This window comes from Stegodyphus dumicola, chromosome 4 (assembly GCF_044657685.1).
Source record: "Stegodyphus dumicola isolate Sdum_Otavi_A_Nest chromosome 4, ASM4465768v1".
Lineage (NCBI taxonomy): Eukaryota > Metazoa > Arthropoda > Arachnida > Araneae > Eresidae > Stegodyphus > Stegodyphus dumicola.
Genome location: NC_140771.1, coordinates 118,998,045 through 119,025,359, shown reverse-complemented (window position 1 = coordinate 119,025,359; position 27,315 = coordinate 118,998,045). Strand labels below are relative to the sequence as shown.

The 27,315-nt window shown below is 31.5% G+C and overlaps 1 protein-coding gene across 1 annotated transcript; it reads left to right on the top strand.

The window, feature by feature from the left end:
* Positions 1-591: 591 nt before the first annotated feature.
* On the top strand, positions 592-27,315 carry LOC118189625 (protein phosphatase inhibitor 2-like). Its single transcript, XM_035360277.2, has 4 exons — positions 592-871; positions 10,089-10,274; positions 15,366-15,463; positions 24,088-27,315. Exons 1-4 carry the CDS (start codon positions 789-791, stop codon positions 24,210-24,212), a joined length of 492 nt encoding a protein of 163 aa, XP_035216168.1. The 5' UTR covers positions 592-788; the 3' UTR covers positions 24,213-27,315.

The window sequence follows — 27,315 nt, the reverse complement described above, 5'->3', positions numbered from 1 at the left end:
TAACCTTTATCGCCTCCAAAATATCGCCAAACTACCAGTTACCATATTGTAAAGATCAACCAAAAGTTTTTATTACCACCTGGGAAGACAATTTGTGTATTCGTTTACGTACTGTAAGTAACTCGAACTTAGAATTTATAATTGCGATTATGAGAACGGTACTAATAATAAAAGGCCAACGTTCAGTTTCAATCCAAATGCAATCATGGAAGTATATTTTTTATATTTACTTTGTCACGTTCGGTGTTCTTTTGTTTTTATTTATGCATATTTATATTTATATCTTGTGTGTATTGTATGTATTTATTCACCACTTGATATCTATTGATTCAAAATTACCTTGATAATATACATTCAGTTAGACAGTTTTAAGGCTTAAATTTATAGGGCGTGAATCTCTTCAAAATTTAAATTAAAAAAAAATGCTCTATCTCAAATAAGGTACTTTCTAAAATATTTCGAAGCTTTCAACTATGTTCGTTTTGGGGTAAACCGTCAGTCTAGGCACCCACAGCGTTTCGCAAGACTGCACACCGTTTTCACTGAGCGGATAGAAAGACGTAGTGGGTGCAGAATAAGCCATCTGTCTAATTTGTCTGTCTGTCTAGAAAGCAGCGGCGTAAAGCTCGCAAATTTGTATCGCTCTCTTGCCTAGTGAAAATTGATGCTTACCATATAAGACATTTAAAGTTTTTCATGTTTGATGCGCAGTAGTTTGTTAATAGTACAGCTGAATGTGTAATGAATAGAAAATTTCTGTATCGTCTTATAAATTTCCTAATTTAATTATGGCAGAAAATTTGGTTAAAAGACCTGCCAAAGGTATTCTCAAAAATTCCACTAGCTTCGATAATGCTGAAGGAAATAAAAAGTAAGTCTTATGAAATCACAGCTAACTACTTTTATTACTTGATCTGCAAAGGAATGCAAAATTTATTAACTTGTCAATGTTTAAAATTATTTCTGTTTTTAAAATCAAACATAGATCTTTTCGGAATTGTTACTTTAAAAATTGTTATAACTGTAATAACATTGAGTTTATGGTTTACTTTGTTAAATATGTGTAAAAGTGAAACGAAATATTCTGTTAGGTTATCATTGTTATTGTTTTTGCATTAATGTATCAATTACGGAGTTGGTATTTATCGCGTTAACTCTATGAAAACTTTGTCATAGCAGTTTCTGCTTGATGTAAAATTTAAGAAATTCGTAGTATGTAATTATATTAGATATATAGGATTATATATTATGCTTTCTTTCTGTTTTAATTTGTGTGTGCTTTTAGTAAACCTTTAAGTGTTTATAACATTTGTATTTGCGAGTAAATATTCAAGAAATCATGTCAGAAAAGAAATTATGCCTAACCCATTGATAATATCTGTAAATGGAAGCTTTATTAACTAACGGATTATCAATTAGTATAAAACAGTGCTACTGCTTTGTTGTAAAAGGGCAACCACATAAACCTTGGCTATATTTAAAATTTGCACATTACTGATTGAGTAATTGAATTTGCCAGTTCTGATGACTCAATATGATAGCTGTTTTAGCTGGCAAGTATCGTAAAAGTTGCCAGTTCATGCACCTTAATATTTAAAAATAAGGAGCATTGCTAACTCGCTGCCATAATCTTCAGTGTCATGCAATTTTAAGTTGAAATTACTCAATTCGTGTTTCATCATCCATATAAGCAAGAGTAAAAGTAAAATTCGAAACCAAAGTAAAATTTAAAATCAAATGTTATGAATTAAAAAAAAAATTTTTTTAAAACAGTGGAATTTTGAGAAAAGAGCTAGTAAATGACTAGAGTTAAAATTAGTTAAAAGTCAATTAAGAGTAGAAAACCAAAAAAACTCTTGCCTACAGAAAACTTCCCCTACTTGAATTATTCATGAAAACTTAAAATAAACTATATACAACAATTAAAATATAAAAATAAAAATCTTAAAACACATACACATAAATATGTACACTGTGCCAAAAAAAAAAAGGGGGACAGCTTTATATCTCCTGTTTTACTAGGCCGATTGACTAAATTCAACTTATGTTTTTCATGTTTTGAAAGCATGACTTAGGATATGTATTAGATTTATATATAGCATTTTTCTAATATAGTTATTTTTACACAAAATTGGACTTTCTCTGAAATGGCATGTCATTTTTTTCCCCATATTTCAATTCTATAGCTAAAATTCTGGCAAACTGCCAAGTTTTATAAAAATCACACAAGTAGTTTTTACAAAATTAGCTCTCAAAATTTTAGCTCTCAGTGTTAATTGAATTTGATATATCTTTATTAATATTTTTTTTTTATTAAACTTACTTGATTCCTTCTTCCAGAATTTGAAATTTAGTTCATTCCAAATAAAATTCAACATTTTTTATGATTTATTTTTTAAATTTGTATTTTAAAATAATTTTTATAAATTTTTTAAAGAAATTTTGAATTAAAACCTATACAATTTTTACCATCATCTTAAAGTAGATGTATTTCTAAGTATACCTGCAATAAATTAGAGTTTTTTTTATTCAAAATTTCTTAGGATATAAGTGAATTTATATATTAGCACATTTTCAAATTTGGCATATTTGTTATAAGCAATAATAATGCCAAATGTGATTTAGGCACTTTGTTAAAATAATTTGAAATAATAAACAGTGACTTTTTTTCTGCTCATTTACAATGAAAAAAAGAAAAGGAAAATAGCTTGCTATAAATTAAGAAGTTTGCCAAGTGAATTATTCTTGGTGCAAACTAAAAAGAATATGCCAAGATAAATTTCTCCATAAATTTCGCACCAAATTTTACAAAATTTAATATTTACATAATTTGAGTAATAGAATCGAAATATGAAAAAAATTGGCAATTCATTTCAGAAAAGTCCAATTTTGTGTCAAAATACTTATAAAGAACAGTGCTATATATAAATCTAATATGCAGGGTGATTCTGTGATCATGGGACAAACTTGCAAGGGTGTTTGAGCATACTAAATCGTGTATTTTTTGTATAGGAATGTAGGGTCTAAAGTGACCACATGTCCCTGTTTTTGGAGGACTGTCCCGCGTCCCGCCGATTTTTAAAAATGTCCCGCGTTTTAGAAAACATCTGCATTTCTTGTTTTAAATGTATTGTAAAAATATATTACCTATTATTTATTAATTATTATAGTGAATGTAAAGAAATAAAAAAACTTTCGATCATTGTCGTTACGTCTCGTCAAAGAACATGTATTGTCAACGGAGGAGCAGTTAGCAATAGCTGAAGGGCTATTTGCTTTCCACACCATAAACCACAATCAAAGTTTTGGATCAACTGAATGTACGTCGCAAATGATCAAAATATTGTACAACAAAAAATTTACATGTGCAAGGACAAAAGCTGAAGCGATTATTTGTAATATTTTCACCATATTCGTTTTGACAATTGCCGAAAGAATTAGATTAAATGCATATTTATATATCCATGTATTATGATGCTTCCAACCATAAAGATTTAAAATTATTTCCCACAGTTGTTAGACTTTTTGATCCAGAAACAGGAATTAAAATTAGAATATTAGATTTTGTTTCATTGCCCGTGAAACTTCATAAATAATTTTTGATTCAATAAGTACTATTTTAAAAGAATAATTTGAATAATAAAATTATTGCCTATTGTGAGGATAACACTAATGCAAATTTTGGTGGAAAAGCTAGAAGAGGCTTCAATAATGTTTTTACGAAACTTAACAAACATTTGAACCAAAATATTATTGGAGTAGGTTGTGCAGCACACATTCTACACAATACTATTCAAACAACATTTGACTTACTTCCAGTCAATGTTGAAAAATTGAATGTAAAGGAATTATTGGTTACGGCAAAACACGATGGCTAGCTCTTTGACTAGCTGTAGAAAATATTTTTAAAATATATGAATCATTAAAATCATACCTTTTGTCACAAGATAAATGTCCAAGAATATTGCAGCTCTTTTTTGAAAATGACACATCACAAATTTGGCTTCGGTACATCCACAGCCAACCTGCATTATTTCACAATGTTTTGAAAATTATTGAAGGGCACAAAATTTCAATTACGGAAGTGTCGAATGAAATCAATAATTTAAAAACAAAATTGTGAGAAAGAATTGATAACGATTACATTCCTTAAGTTATTCGAAAGGACATCACTAGGTTGGAAGAACAAAGTGCAATTAAACAACCTGATTTTCTAAAAGAAGTCAGAAATTTTTATAACTACTTGGAATGAATATATTGAAGAATGGAACGTTCAGTTCGAGTATATTAAAAATTTTCCTTGGGCGACTTTAAAAAGGAGATTTTATGGGAATATGTGGAAAAATCTTTTTAATATATTAGTAACCATTTTCTAAAAAATAATATTTGCAAAAACGATCTTTTTGAGGAGGTGTCATTGGTAAAAAGATATGTTACTGATTAAAAAAATTAAATGTTGGTTGTCTGCAAATGTGGAAAAGGACAAAAAATGGACAAAGTTACTGCTTCATTTTAAACAGAATAATATTCCCTATGAAAATATTTTGGAAACTCTAGAACACGTGCTTTCCCTTCCAGGAACAAATGCAGCAACAGAATGTGTTTTTCCTAGCATCAATAAAATATGGACAATTGAAGAAAACATTAATTGAACGTTAAAAATTTTAAAATCTATATTAAGTGTAAATTATAATTTGACCAATTCATGTGAGAAATTTCGCGACATTTTAATAAATGATCCAAATCTATTGCAAAGTATTCACTCGGATAAAAAATGTGATCATGAAAGAAAATCATAATTTTTTAAATAAAATTTTAAATTAATAAAAAAACATAATATTCAAATCATAGTTTTTTACAAGTATTTTTATAATTACCAATATTTAATAATAAATATACTTTTGTATATTTATAGACAAGTGTATGAATGTATACAATATATATTTTTTGAATTATTGGTCTGCTTTCATAACTACAATTCTCATTTCATTCCATTTGTCCCGTTTTTCAATGTGGTCACTTTAGTGTAAAGTGACATGTTAAGGCACAGGTGCAAAAAATGACACGGGAGGAAAAATTAATTTATTTACAAAATCAATGCAAAGCTCTGCTTTGTAGTAATACAGTATTCATAAGAAATGTTCAAAAGCATGACCACTAATGCTTAATCTTTGGATTATGGTAACTTGGCGATTTTTGGCGAAAATTTGGCGACTAACCCTGCTACAGCAACCTGCTAGTTTTTGTTTGAATGCCATTTTGTTTTCACGAAGTAAAGGCTTTTTTTTTACTCAACATTTTTTTCCAACAATCTGCTAGCCAAATTACGCTTATGCTAGAACTTTTATGGAACAAAAGTGCTTAATCATGACAAATATTAGGTGCGAAATTGGGAGAAAGTGCAGAATCACAAACTGCTTGCCGTTTTTTTAAGAATTGCACATACACGGTATCCATGCACATGTCGACCTATTTTCACTTAAAAAAACATTCCAGAATTGCACAAAAATGGCATTGCGCACACTCTTGACTTTATCCATGTACACTACTAAAGTCCTAGCTAGTAATCTTTATCGCTTTACCAAAATGTCGCCAAACTACCTGTTACCATATTCCAAAGATTAGCCCCACTAACAATACGAATTACAGCTGTGACTGGCTGGTAATGCAGTGGGTAGAGGGCGGTGATCTGAGCGGTAGTGAGCTGAGCAAATCGCAATCTGATGCATCAACGTAAAAATTATGTCATTCACAATTGTGATTTCGAGCGTGATGGTTGAGTTTATGCATAGTGAAAAGGCTGACAAGCATCTAATGTATAGCTCAGCTAATGGGGATGGCAGAGTAGCACTATGGTTTTACCAGGAACAGTTTCCGAACAGGCGTATGCTGAAGCATACAATGTTCGAGAGGTTGCATCGGTCCCTTTATCGGAACGGGTCATTTGCCACCAACTCTGACAGTAGGAGTAGAAAAAGAACTGTACGACAACCTCGCATGGAAGAATCCATCTTGAACGTTGTGGATGAAACACCCCACACAAGTACAAGAACTATTGCACGTTATCTGCATGCGAGTCAGTCAACCATTTGGAGATTATTGCATGAAAATCGTTTGCATCCGTGTTATCTGCAGAGAGTCTAAGCGATGTGACAGATTATGCTCTATGAGTTGATTTTTGTCGTTGGATCTTGCAGCAGAGTGCCATGCAGGCGAATTTCCAATCAAATGTGCTATTCATGGACGAATCAACTTTCACACAGGAAGGCATCTTCAGTATGCACAACAGTCACATATAGGCAACTAATAATCCACATGCATTATAATCCGCTTCTCTGTGAATGTGCGGGCGGGTATTGTTGACTAGTACCTCACAGGCCATTACCTTCTACCTGCATGTCTCAATGGTTCACATTATTGTATTTTTCTGCGAGAGGTTTTACTGGAATTGTTTCAGGATGTTCCAACTGTCGTTCATGATCACATGTGGTTCTAGCATGATGGTGTGCCAGCCCATTATAACCTGGTGGTTTGGAATTACTTGGATGCGAATGGATGTGAATGCCCTTTTTTGCCTTGCGTCCTCTGGTGGAGCAAGTAGTAGCAGATCCAACTAGTAAACTGAAAGATCTATGATTCGAATTTCAGTCTTTAAGAGAGGAGAATATATGGAATTAACAGCACGTCCAGCTGAATAAGTTTGAAAATTCATGATTGTGTTCAAGGCCTCATCAATGGCCAAACAGTTAAGTCCTCTGAATACTGATAGTTCGGCCCGGTTTGAGTTCGATATCAGGTGAACGGGATGACTACATTGTTCGTTTTCGTGGTTTTCCTAATGTGTATTACGCTAGCTTTCTTCAGAATATCCTCCACGAATGCATCCCTCCTCTTAGGTAGATAGTCTACATAGCTTTCCCGTATTTCAAAAACCAAAGCGACCATGGCTATGATCCTGCTGAGTGCGTTGTTAAGTTTACCTGTTTCATGGCTTTAAGCACGTAATGGATTCTATATATTATTATTATCAATGAATTTCTCCCAGGAAGTTATCCAAAAATATATTAATAGCACAGATTTTTTGAGGATATTTTTTTCTCTGAGAAAAGTCTCAGTTAAAAGACAGATTTCGAATTTTAAATTTTTATCATATTCGGTTAGTAAATTAATTGATATAATGTTATTAATGTTACTACTTAGTTTTCTATGCTTTCGTTGGAAACCCTTTTAGGACATATAACAGAGAAAATTATTTTTGTTCTTTTTTTAAGTTCTTCTATGCATTATAATGTTAACAAATAAAGCAATATTTGCATTATTGCTGCCTTACAGTACTTATATTATACAATAAAATAAGGACTATAACACAGCAACAATGATTAAATGCCTTCTTCCGTAACAACCCCAATTAAAACTACTAACTAAAAACAGCAAATGAATTTCCCAAAATGTAGACTTTTCTAGTATGTTGTAAAGTAAGCTATAATATATTTTGGAAGAGCTAGTCAGAAATTATGTGAAAGGAAGTTCCAGTTTTCGTTTTTACAAACTTTCGTATAATGTATCAATTCATTTAAACCAGTAATTAAAACTTAATATTGTTTCAAATTAAAAATAATGAATGGAAGCATTCACAATGCTCGAACACAACATATTTAAAACAGTACAAGACTTTGATAGGAGGAAGCAACTGATGGAAAGCATGTGTTCAAATTATCACATCTGCCATTTATGTTGTGAGAAAAGGTACATCTTTTGTATGCGTATGTTTAAAAACTTGTTTTTCCATTCCGTAAGTAAAGCAGTTCCCCAGGGGTGTAATTACTCTTTTGCGACAAATCTGAATTGCTGCAGTTCTTCAAAACCACGAACTGAATGTACCAAAGATGACTTTGCTGAATGATCAAAGCCATCTGTTATCGTGAACCATTTTAAGCTTTCCTTTAGAAATACTGAAGGTTACAAGTACAGGTTTTTTTATACATCTACAGCTATTCTTTTTTAATCACTGTCATTTAACATAAATGTAAAATCAATCAATATTTAGTCATTCCTTCGCATAGCATGTCAAAAAAAAAAAAAAAAAAAAAAAAAAAATCACTTAAGTCAATGGTTGAAGTTGCTATGTGTATTTCTTTAATTTAAGCTATGGAAGTTAAAAACACGGCGATCATCTGCATATGTGAAAATAAAGTTATGGTAAAATACTTGATCTCTAATACATGAGATTAAATTTAAAAAGTCGTGTTTTGTCTAAAATAATGATGGTTTCAAAATCTTTTCCATAATATGTGATGATTTTCTCTAGAAGGACAAGCTTTTTGTACTGCTTAGACCTATGAATCTTGGACATAAGGCTCAGATTTTATGATCAGTTCTCGCTGACTAAATAATGTAATACTTTGATAAAGAAATTAAAATAAGGTTAGCTTTTATTATTTCGGTAATTCTAAATATTTTTAAAATTGGACTAATCCAAGTTTTATTCAAAATCATCTAATGATTCGAAAAGGTTCTTCAGATTGCTGACGAAGTTATTTAAAAGGAAACTGTATTTGACATGTTAATCAAGTTTCAACTGTCTAGAAAACATTCAATCTAAAGACATACTATTTTAGAAGAAATTTATATGCATTTTAAATAAATAATGTAGATCATTCTTCTTTATTATGTGTCATTTGCCAATGACAACTTCACCATTCGCCAACAATGTATAACCAAAAGCAGTAAACTAAACAAACATAAAAAACTTTCGTGCTTCTTTTCTTATTACTATTTCGTTTTTATTATTTTTTTTCTATTCAAATTTGTAACTCCTAGAAAAGTTGCGGGTTACATTTCGGAAACTCGGATGTTACGCTGTAGGTTATTTGATTAATTTATGTAACAAAGTACGGAAATTTTAACTTGACTCTTCGTTGCTGCATTTTGTTGAGCAAGATAATATATAATGTAAAGCATGAGCACACAAGAAAATCAAAAAGAATAATTAATTCACCATTATTATATTTATTATTAAATTAGTTTGTGTTTTATAAACCCATATCAAGAATATGCTTATTATAACTTATTAAAATAGACTTGATTTTCTTATTTTTATCTGACTTATTGCTTAAGTATTTTTATTCTTTATATGCAATTGCATGAAATTCAGGTTAACTGAATGCAGTACCATTCGATTCGCACAAATTAATTGAAAGTTTTTAACTAGCAGGTTTTATGCATATACATAATCATAAGTAAATTTATTTAAATAATGCAAATATTTTGAAATGCTATTTTTTAATTGAATTCAAAAACATTTTGCATATTTCTGAACATTTAGTTTGAAATCTGAAGGATATTTTATGAAAATGTTATCTGTTTAAAGATAGTATTGGAAAATTTTTACATGCTCTTTATTTAGCGAAGAATGTTCGTGTCAGTTTTTCGTATGTCTAAACACTTTCTTGGCAATAAAACGTAGCGGTCTAAAACAAAGAAGAGCAACCCTCTTAGAGTCCTATTGAGAGTTGTCATTTAGAGATCTCCAGGGTTCCAGAAATAAGGGGGGCACTGAGGCATCTCCATGGCCGCTTTAAGGCGCTCGCAATGCTTTCGATATCATTGCCACTGACCTCCTAAAACTGTCAATAACACTTTCGAACACATTTCCCTATACAAAAAATATTTGTTTTAGTATGCTTAACCACCCTTCCAAGTTTGTCCCGTGATCTTAGAATCACCCTGTATGTCCTAAGTTTCGAGACATGAAAACTGCAATTTGAATTTCGTCAATCGGCCGGTAGAATGGGTGATATGGAACTGTCATATATTTTTTTTTTTGGTTGTTGTGCAGTGTACATATATACATGCATATATGAACATATACATACATACATTTCTGAATCCGGTCCCGATAACTGAAGAGTGCTTAATTTTGTTTTGTTGAATGTTTATCATTCATGTATCTTATCAAATGTATCGCCATTTAGAAATTCTATAATTTAAAACAGTAATTAATGTTAGCTTGAAGTTGTACTTCCATTTTAATAATATGGTGAAAGTTGCTGAATAAGTAAAAAATTACGTGAATAAATTCTTTTCAGTAATGCTTTGGACATTAAATGGGATGAAATGAATATTCTACAGACTCTGCATCCTCCTGATAAAGATTACGGTCATATGAAAATAGATGAACCTAAAACACCATACAGTTATTATGAAGATAAAAGTGGGAAAGAAGTATCAGATCACCCAGAAGATACTTTAGATGCAGACTTATTGGCAAAAAAGTAATTTTTGCTCTGTATTAATTTTTATTGTAAAGTTGTTTTGCTTTTCTCTCTCTGTATATATACATACATAAAATATGAAAGAAAACTACTAATTTTGGTTAGGGTAGCATGACCTTGGATTATTGCTAAGTTGTTGTTTCATTTATCGCCAAGTATGTTGTTATTTTGTGGTTTACATGGTAAAATGGCTGAATGTTGTAAGATTAATTTGAAGTTTCTGTACTATTTGGAACGAAAGGAAAAAAAAGCATCAATTGACTGGTGTGTAAATGAAGGTTTACTTAGCAGCCATTATAAGTGTCCTGTTTGTAGGAAGGAAATGCGTATGGTCAATCGTCGGAGGATACCTGCACTATGGAGGATATTTTTTACTCTTATTTTTGTAAATTTATGTGCCGACACCATTATACAGATTGTAGTTCAGATAATTTTAGGAAGTTTCTGAATGCTGTTAAGGAATTCTGTTTGACTGAAGATGGGAAAATTTGTAAATAAGGTTTCCTTTGTGTAGTGCTAAGATGAATTTCTTTTTTTTTTTTAATGTTATTTCATTGTTTGATTTAAAATGTAGTTTATTGAGATATATTTAAGATATATTTTTATTGGCTACTCTTGTGACTTTTTAAGTGAATATAGATCGATATGTTCATGGACAATATCAAGGGATGTGCAATGCCTAGTGTGTGCAATTCTCTGATTTTTTTTTAAAGTGAAAATAGGTTGATGTGTACATAGATAGAGTTTGTACCATCCTTTGATTTGTTATTTTGGATTTGTGTAGCACCGATTTTTGAAAAAAAAAAAAAAAAATCGCTGCTACGCAAAGCCAAAATAACAAGTCAAAAGATTGCACAAACTCGCTGTCCGTGCACCACCAAAAATCGCCAGTTATCGCCAAGGGGCACCCATAAATATATTCACCCTAATTTTTTATTTAGCAATTGACCTTTCCCTTTTAATTTATTCAGAAAGTGGGTCATTTCTGGTGAGGTCACTGCAGGAAAAGAATGCATTGGCTCAGTAATGAGGAACTGGCAGATGTGCATTATGTTTATGGGGCCATAGTTGGAAATGGACGATTTCCAATGTACGGAGAGCTCGTCCCAAACAGACATCTACCAAGCATCCATTATTTGGATAATTGAATCACATATTAAGTGAGGCTGGAGTTTTTCGAGTAAAAAACCACATTGATCAATGTACTATATGCACACCTGTTGTAAAGGAAACTGTATTATGGAAAATGCAGAGGAACCTTGGAAAAAGTATAAAAGCAATTGAACACAATTTCTGTGTACCTTGCTCCTACATTATGCATGTATTTGTCCGAGAGCGCATTACACTCCTACTGCTGAACCGATGTATCATCCTCCTGCAGCATCCTTGCCTGAAATGATTCAGCTTTCCACTTTCCAGTATATCTAGGAACATAGCTATCTGTCGGTGGCTGCTCATAGTTTTGGGCACAATTTCCTACGTAAAATTTGTTTGTTATGGTCTGATAGACCATCATGTAAAACTCGTGAACCACCTTTAGGGTATGATCTGAGAAAACTAGCTAATTGGTAGTTTATGATGTTAAAAAAAGGCTTTCTTTTAGAATTGTAAGTTATTAACTTAACAACTTCAGTGTGCTATTGGTATCTGTTTTAAGACATGAAAAAGTTGTGCTGTGATCGAGGCTTGTTCAGCCAATGACTGGTTCGGTATTTTCTGCTTTTGAGTGAAATCATAATTTCAGCCATAGTAGAACTTTAAATGAGACAAATTCTGTTGTACATCAGAATTGCAGTATTAATAGAAAATATCAATACTACATTTTTTTTAGCAGTAGTAAAACTGATTAGTACTGGGTATAGAATAAATGACTGAAATTTCCTGAGAGGAGCAAAATACATTGAAAAACTTATGTCTAAGGGCAAATAATACCAATAAACATAATTACTTTTATTTTATCATCTCTTTGGACTGTTAATACTTAGTGATTAGCAGAGGTTGATTGCTGGTCTAAATTACAGGGTGAGGTATATCCCGTGTAAAGCTTTGCTATTTATGTGTCATTCCACCTTTCCATGAATGTTAATAGACCATTTCTAGTGATGTATCCAGGGTTGGATTAACCATAAAGCAGTATTAGCATGTGTGTAAGGCATCAAGGAAAGATGGCACCACATGAAGGTTCTTAAGTATTTAGGAAAGGGCATAGTCGTTAGGCCTTATTTAGTCCTTAGGTACCAAAAAATTTCACAAAGCTGGTTTTGCCGTAGAATGCATGCATGGTGCAGCTAAACCAAAACTGAGAGAGAAAAGGTATGAAGAAAAAACTGATTTAAGCACATGTGGGATATCAAAATTTTTTAAGTTCTTAGTATCCGTAAAAGTCTTACCTTGGCCTTGGGTGTATGCTGTACAGTGTTCTACATGATGAGATGGCTAAATGATGGATTAAGTTATTTCTGATAGAATGTGTGAAAAGTAAGTATCTGACCATTTGGGGTGGGGGAATGTAGCTTTGATCCTCTGTATTGTGTCTTGTTATTATGAAGTATCTTGGTCATTCATTTGTTTAGTTATTTCATGTAATTTTGTTTTTAATAAATTTATTATCTTTTTATTTAATTTTCGTCATGTTTTAATTCATTACTTGCTTATTTATTAATATTTTATCTCTTTATATTTTATTTAATTATTCATTATTTATTGTTTTATCTGTTATTTTATTTATTTATTTTTGTTCTTGTTCGTGATGATATTTTACAGAGCTCGAGCCTTTCTAATTTTAGAAATGAAACCCTGACTGTAATATTAGAAAAAGTTTAGAGCATTTCACATGCAAACAATAAAGAATAAATCTCCAGTAAAATAAGCAAATGATCGTATGAAATGCAAAAATAAGAGCAATGAAATATTAAATCGATTGATAAATTATATACAGTCAAAAGTCGTTAATTCGGACACCCATAATCCGGACGTCAAAGCTAAAAACTTTCTGCGCATGCGCCTCATTGACACATGAGCATAGGCGTTTACACGTGCACGTAAGACCTTTACGACTGCGCATATGCGTGCACGCAAGCACAGAATACGTTTTCGCATGCACGTTTTATGTATAACGGACGGTATAAGCTAAAATTATCTAATTATTATTTCAATTAATGTTGATGATTGCGTTCTTCCTTAATCTTCGAATTGGATGCGGCTTATTATTTTTTGTAGACTGTAAGAGCAATTTTATAAAAGTAAACTTGAACTTTCGATTATGTCAAATAGAATTTCCGATGCTGGAGCTCCCAAAGGATCTACAAAATGAAAGTATGTTTCGATGTCCATCAAACAAAAAGTGGAATTGCTGTAAAAAATGGATAAAGACATGAAGAAGGTGACAGAGAGGTTAGCGAAAACGAAAAAATTTCGATTGACAAGTTAGTCGGTATTCTCGGCACAGCAATTACGGGACTTGAACAGCGGAACTTTGTAACTGAACAAGAAATTATGTCTGTTTATAGAATTAAAGAGAAAGTATTATCACATAAAACGAAGCAACTTAAACAACTTACATTGAACGAAATGTTTAATAAAGTAAACAAATAAATAGTAAGCTTTTTTTTTTTTTTTTTTTTTTTTTTTTTTTTGTAAATTTGATACCCTTTAGATCATAATTGTTCTTTATTTCATAAATTATGGTTTCATAATTTTTAATTTTAGAATTTCTGCATGCCATCTTACGAGATTTAAACTGATGATCTATAATCCGGAATCGCCGAAGTCCCGACGAGTCCGGATTAATGACTTTTGACTGTACATGCTTTCATTCAACAAGAGCTATTTGGGGGTCTCAGTAGTCAGTCTGCCGATTTCACAAATAGATACAATTACATGAAACAGATAAAGTAAAAATAGAAAATGTAAGCACAAGTTAGCATGGATTTTTTTTTTAATTGCTTAGAATGATTTTATAAATCTCGATTAAAAAATCATATAATTACTATATAAAGAAAATAATGGATTTCTGTATATATTTCTATCAGAATTGTCATAAAAAGCTAATATCCAAGCAAAACAAAAGTTTTTTTCTTTCCCAAACAGAATATGTTCAAAATTCTAAATTGTGAAATTAAAAGCTTTCTGAGTGCAGAGAAATTTTCTTCTTCTAATTTCAGTTTTCCCAAAATTTTATTGACATATTTAACATTAGTCCTACGAATTATTTGAATTGAATTGTTCCCCCATTTTTGTTTTGAGATTGAAGTTAAACTTTACATAAATTTACATCACGTTTAAGTGCGAGCAGTATTCATAAAATGCTTAATGAAATTTACTTAGGTCAGCTAATTTGCTATGACCTAAGACACAATATGAGGGTACTTGCATATTATCATATTGACCGTGAAGCCAATGCCAAGCTGCAGGATTTAGCACCACTTATGGATAAGTGTGACGTAACAAACACTCATGACATCTGTGCTTTCATTTGATATAACCCAGATTGATTCTTGATGAGCCACATATTGATTTTATGAACTGGGACATAAATTTGCTGTTATTGATGTATTTTTTTGTGGCTCGGGGGGGGGGAGATTAAAATTTGAGATCTACCTTTTACAGAGCAGCAAGCAGTTGATTATTTTCGAAGTTATGGGATCCTGCCATTAAAAAGGTATCAATATGGCTGATAAAACAGTAACAGACTGAAGCAATTACCTGTATGAATTTTGTACGAAAGCATTTCAAGTAGGTCTTCCATTAAAATCAGAGGAAATACAAACAAATTTAACTGTTTGCTTAACTAAATCCATTTAACAAAATGTAGGACCTGACGAAAACCTCTTTACAAAGCTAAGAAACAAAGCGGGTTGAATACTGATAGTTTATTAAATAAGGAGGCGTCAGTTCCTTCAGTATTCTGCAGGAACAGTTGCTGCAGTTTGGCCAGTTTTCATGGTGATGGTGGGAGCTGTGCCACCTTTCCTTGTTCGATGATAGCCGCATTTCATGGTCAACAGGATAGTATGTAAGTACCATTATCAGTATGCAGGTGTATGTTCAGAGTTTTCTAAACTTCATTGTGTGTTAATTTTAAAATTCCAGGATTAATCTGTGCTCTGAAAAAAATGAAAAGCCTGTTGTATTGGAGTCTCCTGAAGAAGATAATGAAGAGGATGAAGAGGAAACAGAAGAAGAAAGAGGTAATTTTAATTTATTTTATTACGAATCAAATGCAATTTACATTTGAATTTATTAATGAATTTTTTGTTTTAGAATGAGTGATATATGCATACATATAATGTAATGAATATCATATAAAAAGCCATTATTAATACATGTATATATGAGATGTAGCATCTTTGGAAAATTGCTTGTGTCATTTGGTACAGTAATTGTTTACCGCTTTTGCAATTTTGTATTTTTTAATATTAATATTTTCTGATTTCTGGATGCTGAATATGATGTCTGAATTTGCTTTTATTATGGTTTGATTTTAATTATTTATATATATATGTATGTATGCAAAGCAAAAACTAACCTGTAGTTCTAGGAGATTTGATCTTTTTTTAAAGTTATTGCCTTAAGGAACATGACAATTGGTTATTATATTTACTAGTACTTACTAAACCAAGAACACATTCGAAAAGAGAACGATGGGTACTTTTCCTGTTAAACAGTTGCCAAATGTGCACCGGAGCACTTAATGTGATGTTGCATCATAAATAGCTGTGCAGTGATAATATATATATATATTGTTAATGTATGCACTGCTAAACTGTGAGCAATGATTAATTTTGTTTTCTACTTTAATGTTTTTTAAGTAAAAACAAAAATAAAGTATCATGGAAAGAATACCTATTTTATATTAATTGAATATAATATATATTATGTTTATTGTGTGCGATACTGAGATTGTGCTTAGAAAGCAGAGATCTGTTTTTGCTTAAAAAAATTCATGCGATTCGCAAATTTGTTCTTCCCGTGTACACAGTGATTTTTTTTTCTTTTAAAAGAATCTGAAAATTGGACAAATTTGGCTTGTGCACAGTCTTGTCGCTGCACTTATTCAACATTGTATGTATATTATATTCTTTGAATATAAAATAGTTACTCTTTTCATGAAGCTTTGTATATCATTAGGCTTGCTGCCATATAATTAGATTTTGCACCAAGGTTTATGTTTAGTGGTAAGTGGAAAGTACCGAACCATGTTTTTATTTATACAGTGTAAAGTTCGAAATCTTGATGTCCAATATCCAGACCTACAGACCACAAATCCATTAAAAGAGTAAGATTGTTTTTCCTCTTATAAACTATTGGGATATAAAATATAATACTCAAAAAGGCTTAACTGAGATTCCTGTGTGTCACCTTCAAACGCTGGCTGTACCAAATAACATTATGGCTAGTAACTGTATATTAATCAGCATTGTTTTGTTAGTGGCTACAATCGCACTTTCAGTCCTTAAGTGGTTGTGGGATCATATACTGTTTTCTATCTGACATAAAACTCCAAGATGTATTTGATTGGAGTGGAATATTCCCTGTATTGGGTTTCTTCTGCTGGCATACCAAGGAGGATGGGAGAAAGATTATGAGGAAATTGAGTATAGAAAAACACAGAAAATTGTGCTTTTCCTTAACTTTTTAATTTGATTCACTTTAGTATATTTTTCAGGCTACTATTATTATTTTATCCTATCAAAATTAAAAATTCATTTTTCAGCTATGCCAAAAAAGAGTTTCTAATTGTGGAGCTGCAGCAGGATTGGCAAAGCAAAAGCATGTTTTGGTGTTAACTAAGTAAAAAGTAGAATTGCTACAAAAATAATATCCATCTCAAAATTATGCAAGGAATATTGGGAAAATCAAAGTATATATCCTCCCCCACCACACACACTCCCCCCAAAACAGAGCTAATTGAATTTTTTGTGCTTTCTGATGTTCATATGTTATGTTAAAAGTGGTAATCATGACAAGGTGATTATTGAATAGGTGAGACACTGTCATAGCAAAAGTGTGCCATTGAAAAGTCCAATACTGATGGCTGAAGTTAAAAGTGTTCCAAGACGAAATGAACTTAAAAAACTGAGCACTGATATCTGACAGGTTGGTTAACGAAATTTAAAGATCTCCATAGTATAAAGCAGTTAAAAATTTTAGATAAAAATTCTTCATTTCATAATTCATGAAAGTCATTTATAGTGAAAAGTTATCTCCAGAACAAATTTATAATGCTTATGAAGCTGGTCTTTGGTTTTTTTTTCCTGGCATTTTGTGCCTTGAAATAACTTGGGACCTTTGCAGAAGTGGTTCCAAGTGGTATCAAACACTTCAAAGCAACACTGACCATTTTAATGTGTGCAAATGCTGCAGAAACACACAAATGTAAACTTTTTTTGTAATTGAAAAACAAACACTATTGAACACTGAAAGAAGTAAGGATTTCCCTGCCATCTGTTGTTTAAATAAAAAGAGCATGGATAATACACACATTAATGAGTGATTGGTTGGAAAATCATTATGTAGCGCCAAGGTTCAGCAATATTTTAAATCACTTGGTTTACTAAATAAGGCAAAAATTGTCCTGATTATAGAGAACTATTTTGCCTATATTTCATTTAATGTTTTAGTAAAAGATGATGTTTCCATCTTATTCTTTCCTTCAAACTGGACGTCTATCATTTAGCCATTAAATATCAGAGTTCTGCACATGCTGAAATGCATATATAAAGCAGCCTTTTTAAAATGTATGCTTATTTTTCTGAACAATAGCAAGACCATTCTAGAATTTTTGAAATATCAAAATCTGATGTGTAGAACATTGCAAGGTCTGGGGATGCTGTGTTTATAAATATTTTAAGAAATACTTGGCATAATTTATGGCCAGCTACTGTATTTTATAGTGATGATGATGATATAATTTGAAGGTTTTATGTATTGTTAGCTAAAGTGTAATTTTCCTGTTAATGGAATTCGCAAAGAAATATGGAGAAATAATAATAAATGAAGATATATCTGGTGATACTCATCACCCAAGCAGTTGTCTATGATATTATTAAATTGTGATTATTACCAATTATTGTTTCTAGAAGTAAACATTATTTTCATAGGGTGATCAAAAAGTCAGTATAAATTTGAAAACTTAATTAATCACGGAATAATGCAGATAGAGAGGTAAAAATTGACACACATACTTAGAATGACATGGGGTTTTATTAGAACCCCCCCAAAAAAAAGTTCAAAAAATGTCCGAGAAAAAATTTTTTCTTCGAGGAAATGCGTGATTCTGGTTTCGTAACTGCTACCGTGACGGGTGAGAGGTACGCCGATATGTTACAGAATCGCATCGTCCCCAGCCTGGCTGATAAACACCTGCTGGAATGTATGATTTTTATGCAGGATGGCGCTCCACGTCATATTGCTAGATGCATGAAAGATCTCTTGCGCGCGTCGTTTGGTGATGATTGTGTGCTCAGCTGCCACTTTCGTCATGCTTAGCCTCCCAGGTCCCCAGACCTCAGTCCGTGCGATTATTGGCTTTGGGGTTACCTGAAGTCGCAAGTGTATCGTGATCGACCGACATCTCTAGGGATGCTGAAAGACAACATCCGATGCCAATGCCTCACCATAACTCCGGACATGCTTTACAGTGCTGTTCACAACATTATTCCTCGATTACAGCTATTGTTGAGGAATGATAGTGAATATATTGAGCATTTCGTGTAAAGAACATCATCTTTGCTTTGTCTTAATTTGTTATGTTAATTATTGATTTTCTGGTCAGATTATTGCTTTTCTAATAAAACCCCATGCCATTCTAAGTATGTGTGTCAATTTTTACCTTTCTATCTACATTATTCCGTAATTTATTAATTTTTCAAATTTATACTGACTTTTTGATCACCCGGTATTTAAGTCTGTGGTGAGCAGAACATAGGTGCTTCATGAAGCCGCTTCAAGTATTCTGTGAAAAAAATCAAATACACAATTGTTGCAGAAGAAAAATCAGTGAAATGAGCTTTTTAAGGAATTAAAATCAGCAACTGCAAACAAAAATTAAATTTTTTAAATATGCATGTTTTCTTGTAAACTCAATACATGCCTAATTGCCATAAAAATGACATCTTATACTAACCCGAGTGGTACAGGAAAACCAAACAACAAAGCAAGGCCTATGTGAAATTTTTCTGCAGGCCTCAGCAACCAAGGAAATTCTAGAAAGATATCTTTTTACTGGTGTCTTGAAAGGGAAGGCTTTAACTTGGTCATCAGAATGAAGATGTTGGATATAGAGGAATATGAAGATAAAATAAAAGATCTTGATAAGGAAACATTTGGTAAAGGAAAAGGGGGTCTATGAAAAGGTTGAAGGGTCAAGGATTGCTTCTGAGTTTTGAGTTAAAAGTGCAGTTTTCGTGTTCTACAATTGCAGATTCCAAATGATGCCCGAATAGTTCTAGTAAGCCTCCTGGGTGTCCGGATCCACTCTCACCTGTCACCTGTCTATGCTGTATGCAGAAGAGAATTTTTGAATAGCGCAATGGTGCTCACTAAATTAAAGCATCATTTTTCAACTGAATATAAAAACTCTCTTCAAAAAATAAATAATACTTCAAATGGCTTTTAGGAATGCTAGGTAAACAGAGAAAATGTCTTGAAAAAGTGATGAAAGTAAGTGAAAGCTAAGGATGTATTGTATAAAATTGCTGAATCAATAATATAAAAATTAAAATCACTCACAATAACAGAATCTCTCATTTTATTTGCGTGCTATGAAATAGTGACAATTTTGTTTGGGGAGGAAATAAAAAACGAAATTTTAAAGATTCTGATATCTGATGATATGATTCACAGAAGAATTTATGACTTTGCCTGCAGCATTGAAAGGACAGTTGCAAGGAATTTGTTAACATCTCATTGCATTACAGGTAGACAAATCAACCGATAGAAGTGGTAAGGCGAATCTCCTAGGCTTTGCACGATTTATTTATGAAAAGAAAATAAATAAATTTTTATACTTCAAAGAACTTTCAAATCATGTAATCAGTGTGCCAGTGGACTAATGGAGCAGCATCTCAGATGGAATCAGTCAAAGGATTTGTGACGAAAACAATCAATCCAAGTATAATATTTCTTTACTGTTTCTAGCATAAAGAAATAACTTGTCATAAAGGCAATGTCTACGAAAAAGGTTTGTTCATCTAATGGAGGCAGACTTCCATAGACTACGTTTATTTCTTCATATATAAGTGAAGTGGTATTCTCATGGTAGGTTTTAAATTATGTGTTGTGATTAAGAAATGAATTTTCCCCCTAACAGAAAAACACAGAACTTTTGGGAAATATCTATAAAACTATAACTATCGTAATTATTTGGCATATTTGGCTAATATTTTTGCTTGCTTTAATACTATTAATATAAGAATGCAAGAAAACATTCTTCCATCAACTGTCAAATAAAGTACTTTTAAAAAAAAGGCCTTTTACTATGAAAAAGACACATAAGAGAAAGAAACATAAAATATTATATTCTGTGCGGGATACAAAAAAGCAATTATTTCTTTACTAATTGAATATTTAACAACACTAGACAAAATTTTCAAAATATTTTCAGTTGTTGAACCCTGAACAATTTGATTGGATAAGAAATCCATTTTCTTCCTCTTTCTGTTTACCATAAAATGAAGAACTGATGTCACTGTTTTCAAATCATGGATTAAAATTGAACTACCTGGATCAAGGGGAAAAAAAAAAAAAAAAAAAAAAAAAAAAAAAAAAAAAAAACATTAAACACATTTAATATTATTGTTTCCCAGGTCATACCTTTATAAGACAGGATTTTCAGTTGTGGTTAATATACAAACATGCAGATGTATAAATGCATGAAGGCCTGAAATTTTAAAACTGAAGATGTAAGTGTCCTTATCACTTATTTGCACCAAATATTGCTGAAATCTGCAGAAAATGCCAAGCTCGTGTATCACATTAAATTTGAGAATTTTTTTTTCAATATTCTAATTTTAAGTGATTTTTAATTCAGTGTCAGTATTTAATTCTTTTATAAAAGTAACACTTTAAAACAGGTGGTCAATGTATGCTCAAAATGTGTTTGTGACACAATTCTATTTTTTCTTTTCCTCTTCACTAACGGAGTTATTTTTGTGACCAGTGCCCTTTTTTTTTTAATTGCAACCTTGATTTCGGAAAGATAGGTTTACATTGCTTGAAAGCTTATGTTGTAAGTTTGAGTTTAGTGTTCTGGACTTCAAAAAGATTGAGAATCAAGGCCTAAATATATATAGACAGGAAGTGAAGACTGTATTGTTTTCTTGTCTTATATTAGATTTGTTGTGTCCTTTCTTTTTTCAGTGTCATATTAGTTATTGTAATGTTGACTACCAATTATTCCCTTTTCTTTCTTTCTTTTTTTTTTTTTTTTAAGAGGGAGATATATTACCTGAAATTTATTAAAACTTAGTAATTGATTGTTTAACCCGTATTTATGTTCCCAAACTTTCCACTTACCAAAGTTACAATTTTCCCTTAATTTTTTTTAGCATTGTAAGTTCAGTTGCATGGATACCAGAAATTTTATATAGAGGATAATTTTCGAAGCTAATAATCAAGTGCCAATGCAATGAAAATATAGTAGGCGTTGCTTAATGTGATTTTTTAATGTTATCATTCAGATATTTTTATTGAATTGCCCAAGTCCCACTTTTTTATACATATGAAAACATGGAAAACACACTGCTTATTGTGATTAACAGTTAATATAATCAAAGTATTACTGAATGAATGTTTTGAAATAAAAAAAATAATCTCCAAATAGTTTAAAATGCATTATAAAAATAACAAAGTGAGGGATTAAGCCACTAAACAACTTGATTTCAATTTTAGTCAATTGTTTAAAATTAAGTAACTAAACAATGTTAGTTTGATATAGATTGTAACTCTATTGATTTTGAGGGTATCAGAGAGAGGGTCCCTCTTTTTCAGGAGCAAAAAAATTGTATTGAATTTTTCCCAAACTTTAAATTTTACATTAGCTCTTCCAATGAATTTTACTCTTCCTCTGAAGAATGTCCTTTGAGTATTAAGATTAATAATACAGCATTAATCAAATAATTTCCAAAAATTTTTTTGAACAGGTTATTAACAGAATTAGGCTTTTCATAATGAAAGTGCTGTGAAAGTACATATTTTGTTTTTAGTTATAATAATTTAGTTCGATTACTATTATGAAGGATATTTTTTCCTCATTGTTTAATGTTATCAAAATAGCCATGAACAAATGCACACTTAAGCAATGCCTTTTATAATGTCATTATAATTGATTTGACCTTTTATTAAAGAAGGTGAATGTGCCACCTGTATGTAAGCACACCGGAAGAAAGGAATTATCAAAAGCAGGTATGACAGGAATATATAGTATCCCTATTGGAGATGATGCAAGAAGAAATAGAACTGTGTGTAAGATTAATATCTAGAAAATTGGAATTGAACTGACATGATAACAGAGTATTAAAAAGACTCGGTAACATTATCATCATAGGAGAATAACATGACTTTCATCAAATATATCAAGAATAATCTACATTTTAAGGAATAGGCTGGGATGAAGATGAAATCAAAAATGACTTATCCTTAAAAGTAGTTTCAAACTAAGAAAAGCAGTCAGTTTAACTAGAATAATTTGTAATTGAGAAGCTACAGTTACCCCATCATAGATTTTGATGGTTATTTTGAGAAATAAATACCATACAGATTATAATAAGATAATTCTGAACACAGTCACCAGTCACCTCTCTTAAAGCCATATAAATAACACTGAAGGAGGATGCACCTATGGCAGAGGTGAAGAGAACAAAGTGAAACAACAACAACAACAGCAACAACCCCCCCAAAAAAATGAATTGCAGCTGATTGATTCCTGCTCTTAAAGATGCTGAAGGAAACTATGTCCACATACTTTACGCATATTACATTTACAAATTTCTATCTATTTACATATCTTACCATTCTGTTATTACCCACCATTAATTACCAATGAGTTTTCTAGGAAATCTTTTGTTGAAATATTCATCCTGGATAGATAATTCTTACAAGTATTATTATTAAAATTGCGGTTTTTTTCCCTATATTTTTACTCTACTCTGAATTTGACAAGTTATATTCTTCATGACTTTAAAAGAGAAATGACTTGTAAATTTTATTTTAATAAATGACTTCATATTGTTTTGCATTACTTATGCAAAATAATATGAACATATATATGAATATATATGAATAATATGAATGGAAATTTAGGATTTGGAAAGAAAATTGAATTTGATTTTTTTAAAATTGAATTAAGAATTCTATCATGAGACATAAAAAGTTTTTTGTAAATTGTTTGTTGGTACCAGTGTTTGTCTTTTATCAAGGTTTTTTTTTAATTGTTAATGAAATTTATTTTCCTAATATACTTAATTTAAATTTTTTCTTTAATTATTTAAATTTAGACTAGTTTGCATATTTATTATTGTTCATTCATCACAGAATGCACAATTAATTAGAATTGTGCAAACTGAGTAGACTAAGTGGTAATGATTCGTCACACCTTGCATTCATAATCTACAAATTTTACAAAAGGGAAGCAAGTACTAGTCATAACTGTGCTTTTTCCATTTTATTATTAATATTTTCATATAATAGGTATTGTGAAAATTATATTTTAATAAACAAATTACATATTTTTGTATAAGTTAGCATTGCAACATGCTGTCAAGGAGCCCTTAACCAAATTTAAAATTAATTTTCTATTTTTGTTCTTTTACAGCTCAAAGATCTGCTTTTGAATATAAGAGAAAGATGCACTATAATGAATTTTATGCAGTGAAACTTGCTAGAAAATTGATTGCTAAGGATGGTGATGAAGCTGATGAAGCTGACGAAGACAGTTAATCTTTTTGAAATAAAAAGTCTTGTAAAGATTTTCATCATGTGCAAATTAAAAAAATTAATCGCAAAAATAGCAGTTTGGTGCTGATCTATCATATCTATAAATCTGTGTATGAGTTTTGCGAAAATTCAACCTGGAACCCAGATCCTGATTATAGTTTTATAAAATTTGTATTAATTGTTGTGACCCGTAGTATTAGCAAGGAGATAATTTTTGGACAGAAATGTGTGAGTGGTAAAATTGTTGTTTTGGCATTTTTGAAATGTAAATTTTGTTAAAGTTAGAAAAGGGGGGGGAAGGAAGTTATTTTGCATTGATCCTGTATAGATTTTTTTACAAATTCTTATTTTGTATTTGCACTCAAATTAAAGAGAGCTGTTGTTCTTGTATATAATTTTCATATATTTGGTGTGTTATAAGGCCAACCCTGTAGTAAATAGTTCCAAAATATGTCAAGGAAAACTTTTGCATGTTTCGAAGTGTTTCTTTTTATTTGTTTTAACAGTGTAGTAAACAACTCTTAAGTAGTGACAGGCACTTGTATTACTTAACCGGGACTTTTTTTAAATTCATAATGCAAATTTTTTACATTAAATAATTTTTTTTTTTTTAGATAATTTTCTTCCAAATTAAGCAGAAAAGTGTCCTATAATGCTGTTGTATGGGCATTCAGATATAGGTTTTTTAAATATGTATAATTTATTTTGCTAAAATTTCTTGTATATATATGTGTATATATATATGAATAAATGAAATATAAAAAATATAAAAAAGCTTTCCATAAAATAATCAAATCGGCTATACACTTTCTCATATATATACGAGGGGTGGAACAAAAGTCATGGCAATTATGTTTTTTCTTGTAGCTATGTGAACGGATCACAGAATGTATATGTGTCGTGTGGAAGTTATGTAGGCATAGTGTGTATGCAGAACAACAGATGGCTCAGTGATAGCTGGCTCTGTAGTAGCGAGGGCTCTACAGAGCCAGTCAGTTCTCTACAGAAATCAGTCAGTTGGTGAGTGCCGTGCGAGATGGAAGTAACCCGTGTTGAGCAGTGCGCTTACATCAAAATAGCCGTTTTCCAAGGGAGAAATGCGAAGGAATGTCACAGTAAATTAATAGAAGCTCTTAGGAATAATGCCCTACCATATCGTACAGTAGCACGGTGGGTAGTAAATTTTCAGCAAGGACGTGTGTAAACCAGTGATGAGCAACGTTTGGGATGACCGGTGAGTGTGCGGAGCGACTTGGCACATGCCGTCATCGAGCACCTCATGGATGAAGACAGACGAGGGACATTACTGGAGTTAGAGAGGGCAAGTGGCATCGAGAAACACACCGTCCACAGGATATTGCGTAATGAGCTAGTGTCAGAATTCTTCCTCAGTCAGATTGATGGTGATCGTAGCATATGACATCAGGGGTGTCATTGTTTGCCACTTTGTTCCTCATGGCAGAACAGTGACCGCACAGTACTACAGAGACTTCTTGGTGCGACAGGTACGATGGGGCGTTCGGGATAAACGTCCAGATCTTGTGGGCAGTGCAATAATTCTGCACGACAAGGCAAGACCACATAAAGCAGAGTGTGTATGGCAGCTACTCCGACGTTGGGGATGGGAAGAATTAGAGCACCCACCGTACTCTCCTGACCTTTTGCCCTGCGACTTTGATCTCATTCCCAAGATTAAAGAACCATTACATGGTAGGCGTTTTGCAACACGAGAGGACATTGCTAATGCTGTGCGCCAACAGATGACCCAAATCACACATAGTACGGCAAATGCTGAGGCTGATGGTATTCAGCGCCTCCCACATCGTTGGCAGCATGTGGTGACAGTAGCGGAAAACTACATTGAGGGTCTTTAGGCTAGGTTTGTCATGTCAACCTTATGTGTATTGTGTTATCATTCTTTTGCACGGTGAAGGCCATATTGCCCATTATACTACCCCAATAAATTCGTGTGTTACAATATTTCAGTGCTATTCTTTGTCCTCACATATAGTTAAGATCTTCTCCTTTCGACTGTATATGTCACATTTTTCAACTGGACTGGTATCTTCAAGAAAAAAAATAGTTACCATGACTTTTGCCCCAACCTACGTATATATATGTATATATATATATATATATGAGAAAGTGTATAGCCAATTTGATTATTTTATGGAAAGCTTTTTTATATTTTTGATAAATTCTAAAGAAAATTACAGTGAATAAATTATTAAGTTTTTAAATTATCAGTAAAATTTAAAAAAAAAGGGGTTATTTTTATAAAAAGTTATTTTCAATTTATGGATTTTTGCCCACATTAAATTGATCCCAAGTTTTGACTGGAAAAATATCCATATTTACTTCATTGTTAAATTAATATATGCTAATTGGAGATAATAAAATTCTAGTTAAATTTTACATTTTTGATTGGCTGGCTAAAATGTATTGACTTCAATGCTGTATCAATCATATTAAGATCCCTATTATTCTTTTCTATGAATTTTTAAAAATATGTACAAATATATATATCTTGAGAGAAGTTTTTGTATAAACATGCTTTCTTGAGCATATTTAGTGTAAAAATATTTCTGTATGTTAAAGTCATATGCTTGGTAGGAAATAATTTATGAAGCTTATATTTTTAATGCTATTTTTCAAAGCTTGTTGCCAGATTTTCTTGGTAACAGATTCATTTGCAAGATATATTTTTGAATTACTGATTCACGTGTATATATTCAGTCAGTTAGTGTGCCATTTTCATCTTAAAACTGAGTATTCATAAGTTGTACGATGTTCATTGTCTTATATAGACTGAATATTGAGTACATTTCAAAAATTTTTTTAAAGCATAAGGTATTTATCTTCTGTTTGATTATTATTTAGTTGGCAGTAGTTTTTGAGAAAAAATTTCTGCTAGCTAACTATATTTATCTACATTATTTTTCTCCTTGTGTCCCTTATTTTTTTAATGCAGGTAAGGAGATGAGAAATTTTTGATGCCAATAGAAGGCAAAATGCAATAAATGCAATATATTAGTTTTTATTTTTTCTTTATACATATGTATAAATATTATATTGAGTTTAATCAATAAATTTTTATGAAAAAGCA

Coding starts and splice junctions, on each gene's coding strand:
- LOC118189625 (XM_035360277.2), top strand. CDS start 789: ATGGCAGAAAATTTGGTTAAAAGACCTGCCAAAGGTATTCTCAAAAAT. Junction 872..10,088: donor AATGCTGAAGGAAATAAAAA/GTAAGTCTTATG, acceptor AATTCTTTTCAG/TAATGCTTTGGACATTAAAT. Junction 15,464..24,087: donor GGAAACAGAAGAAGAAAGAG/GTAATTTTAATT, acceptor GTTCTTTTACAG/CTCAAAGATCTGCTTTTGAA.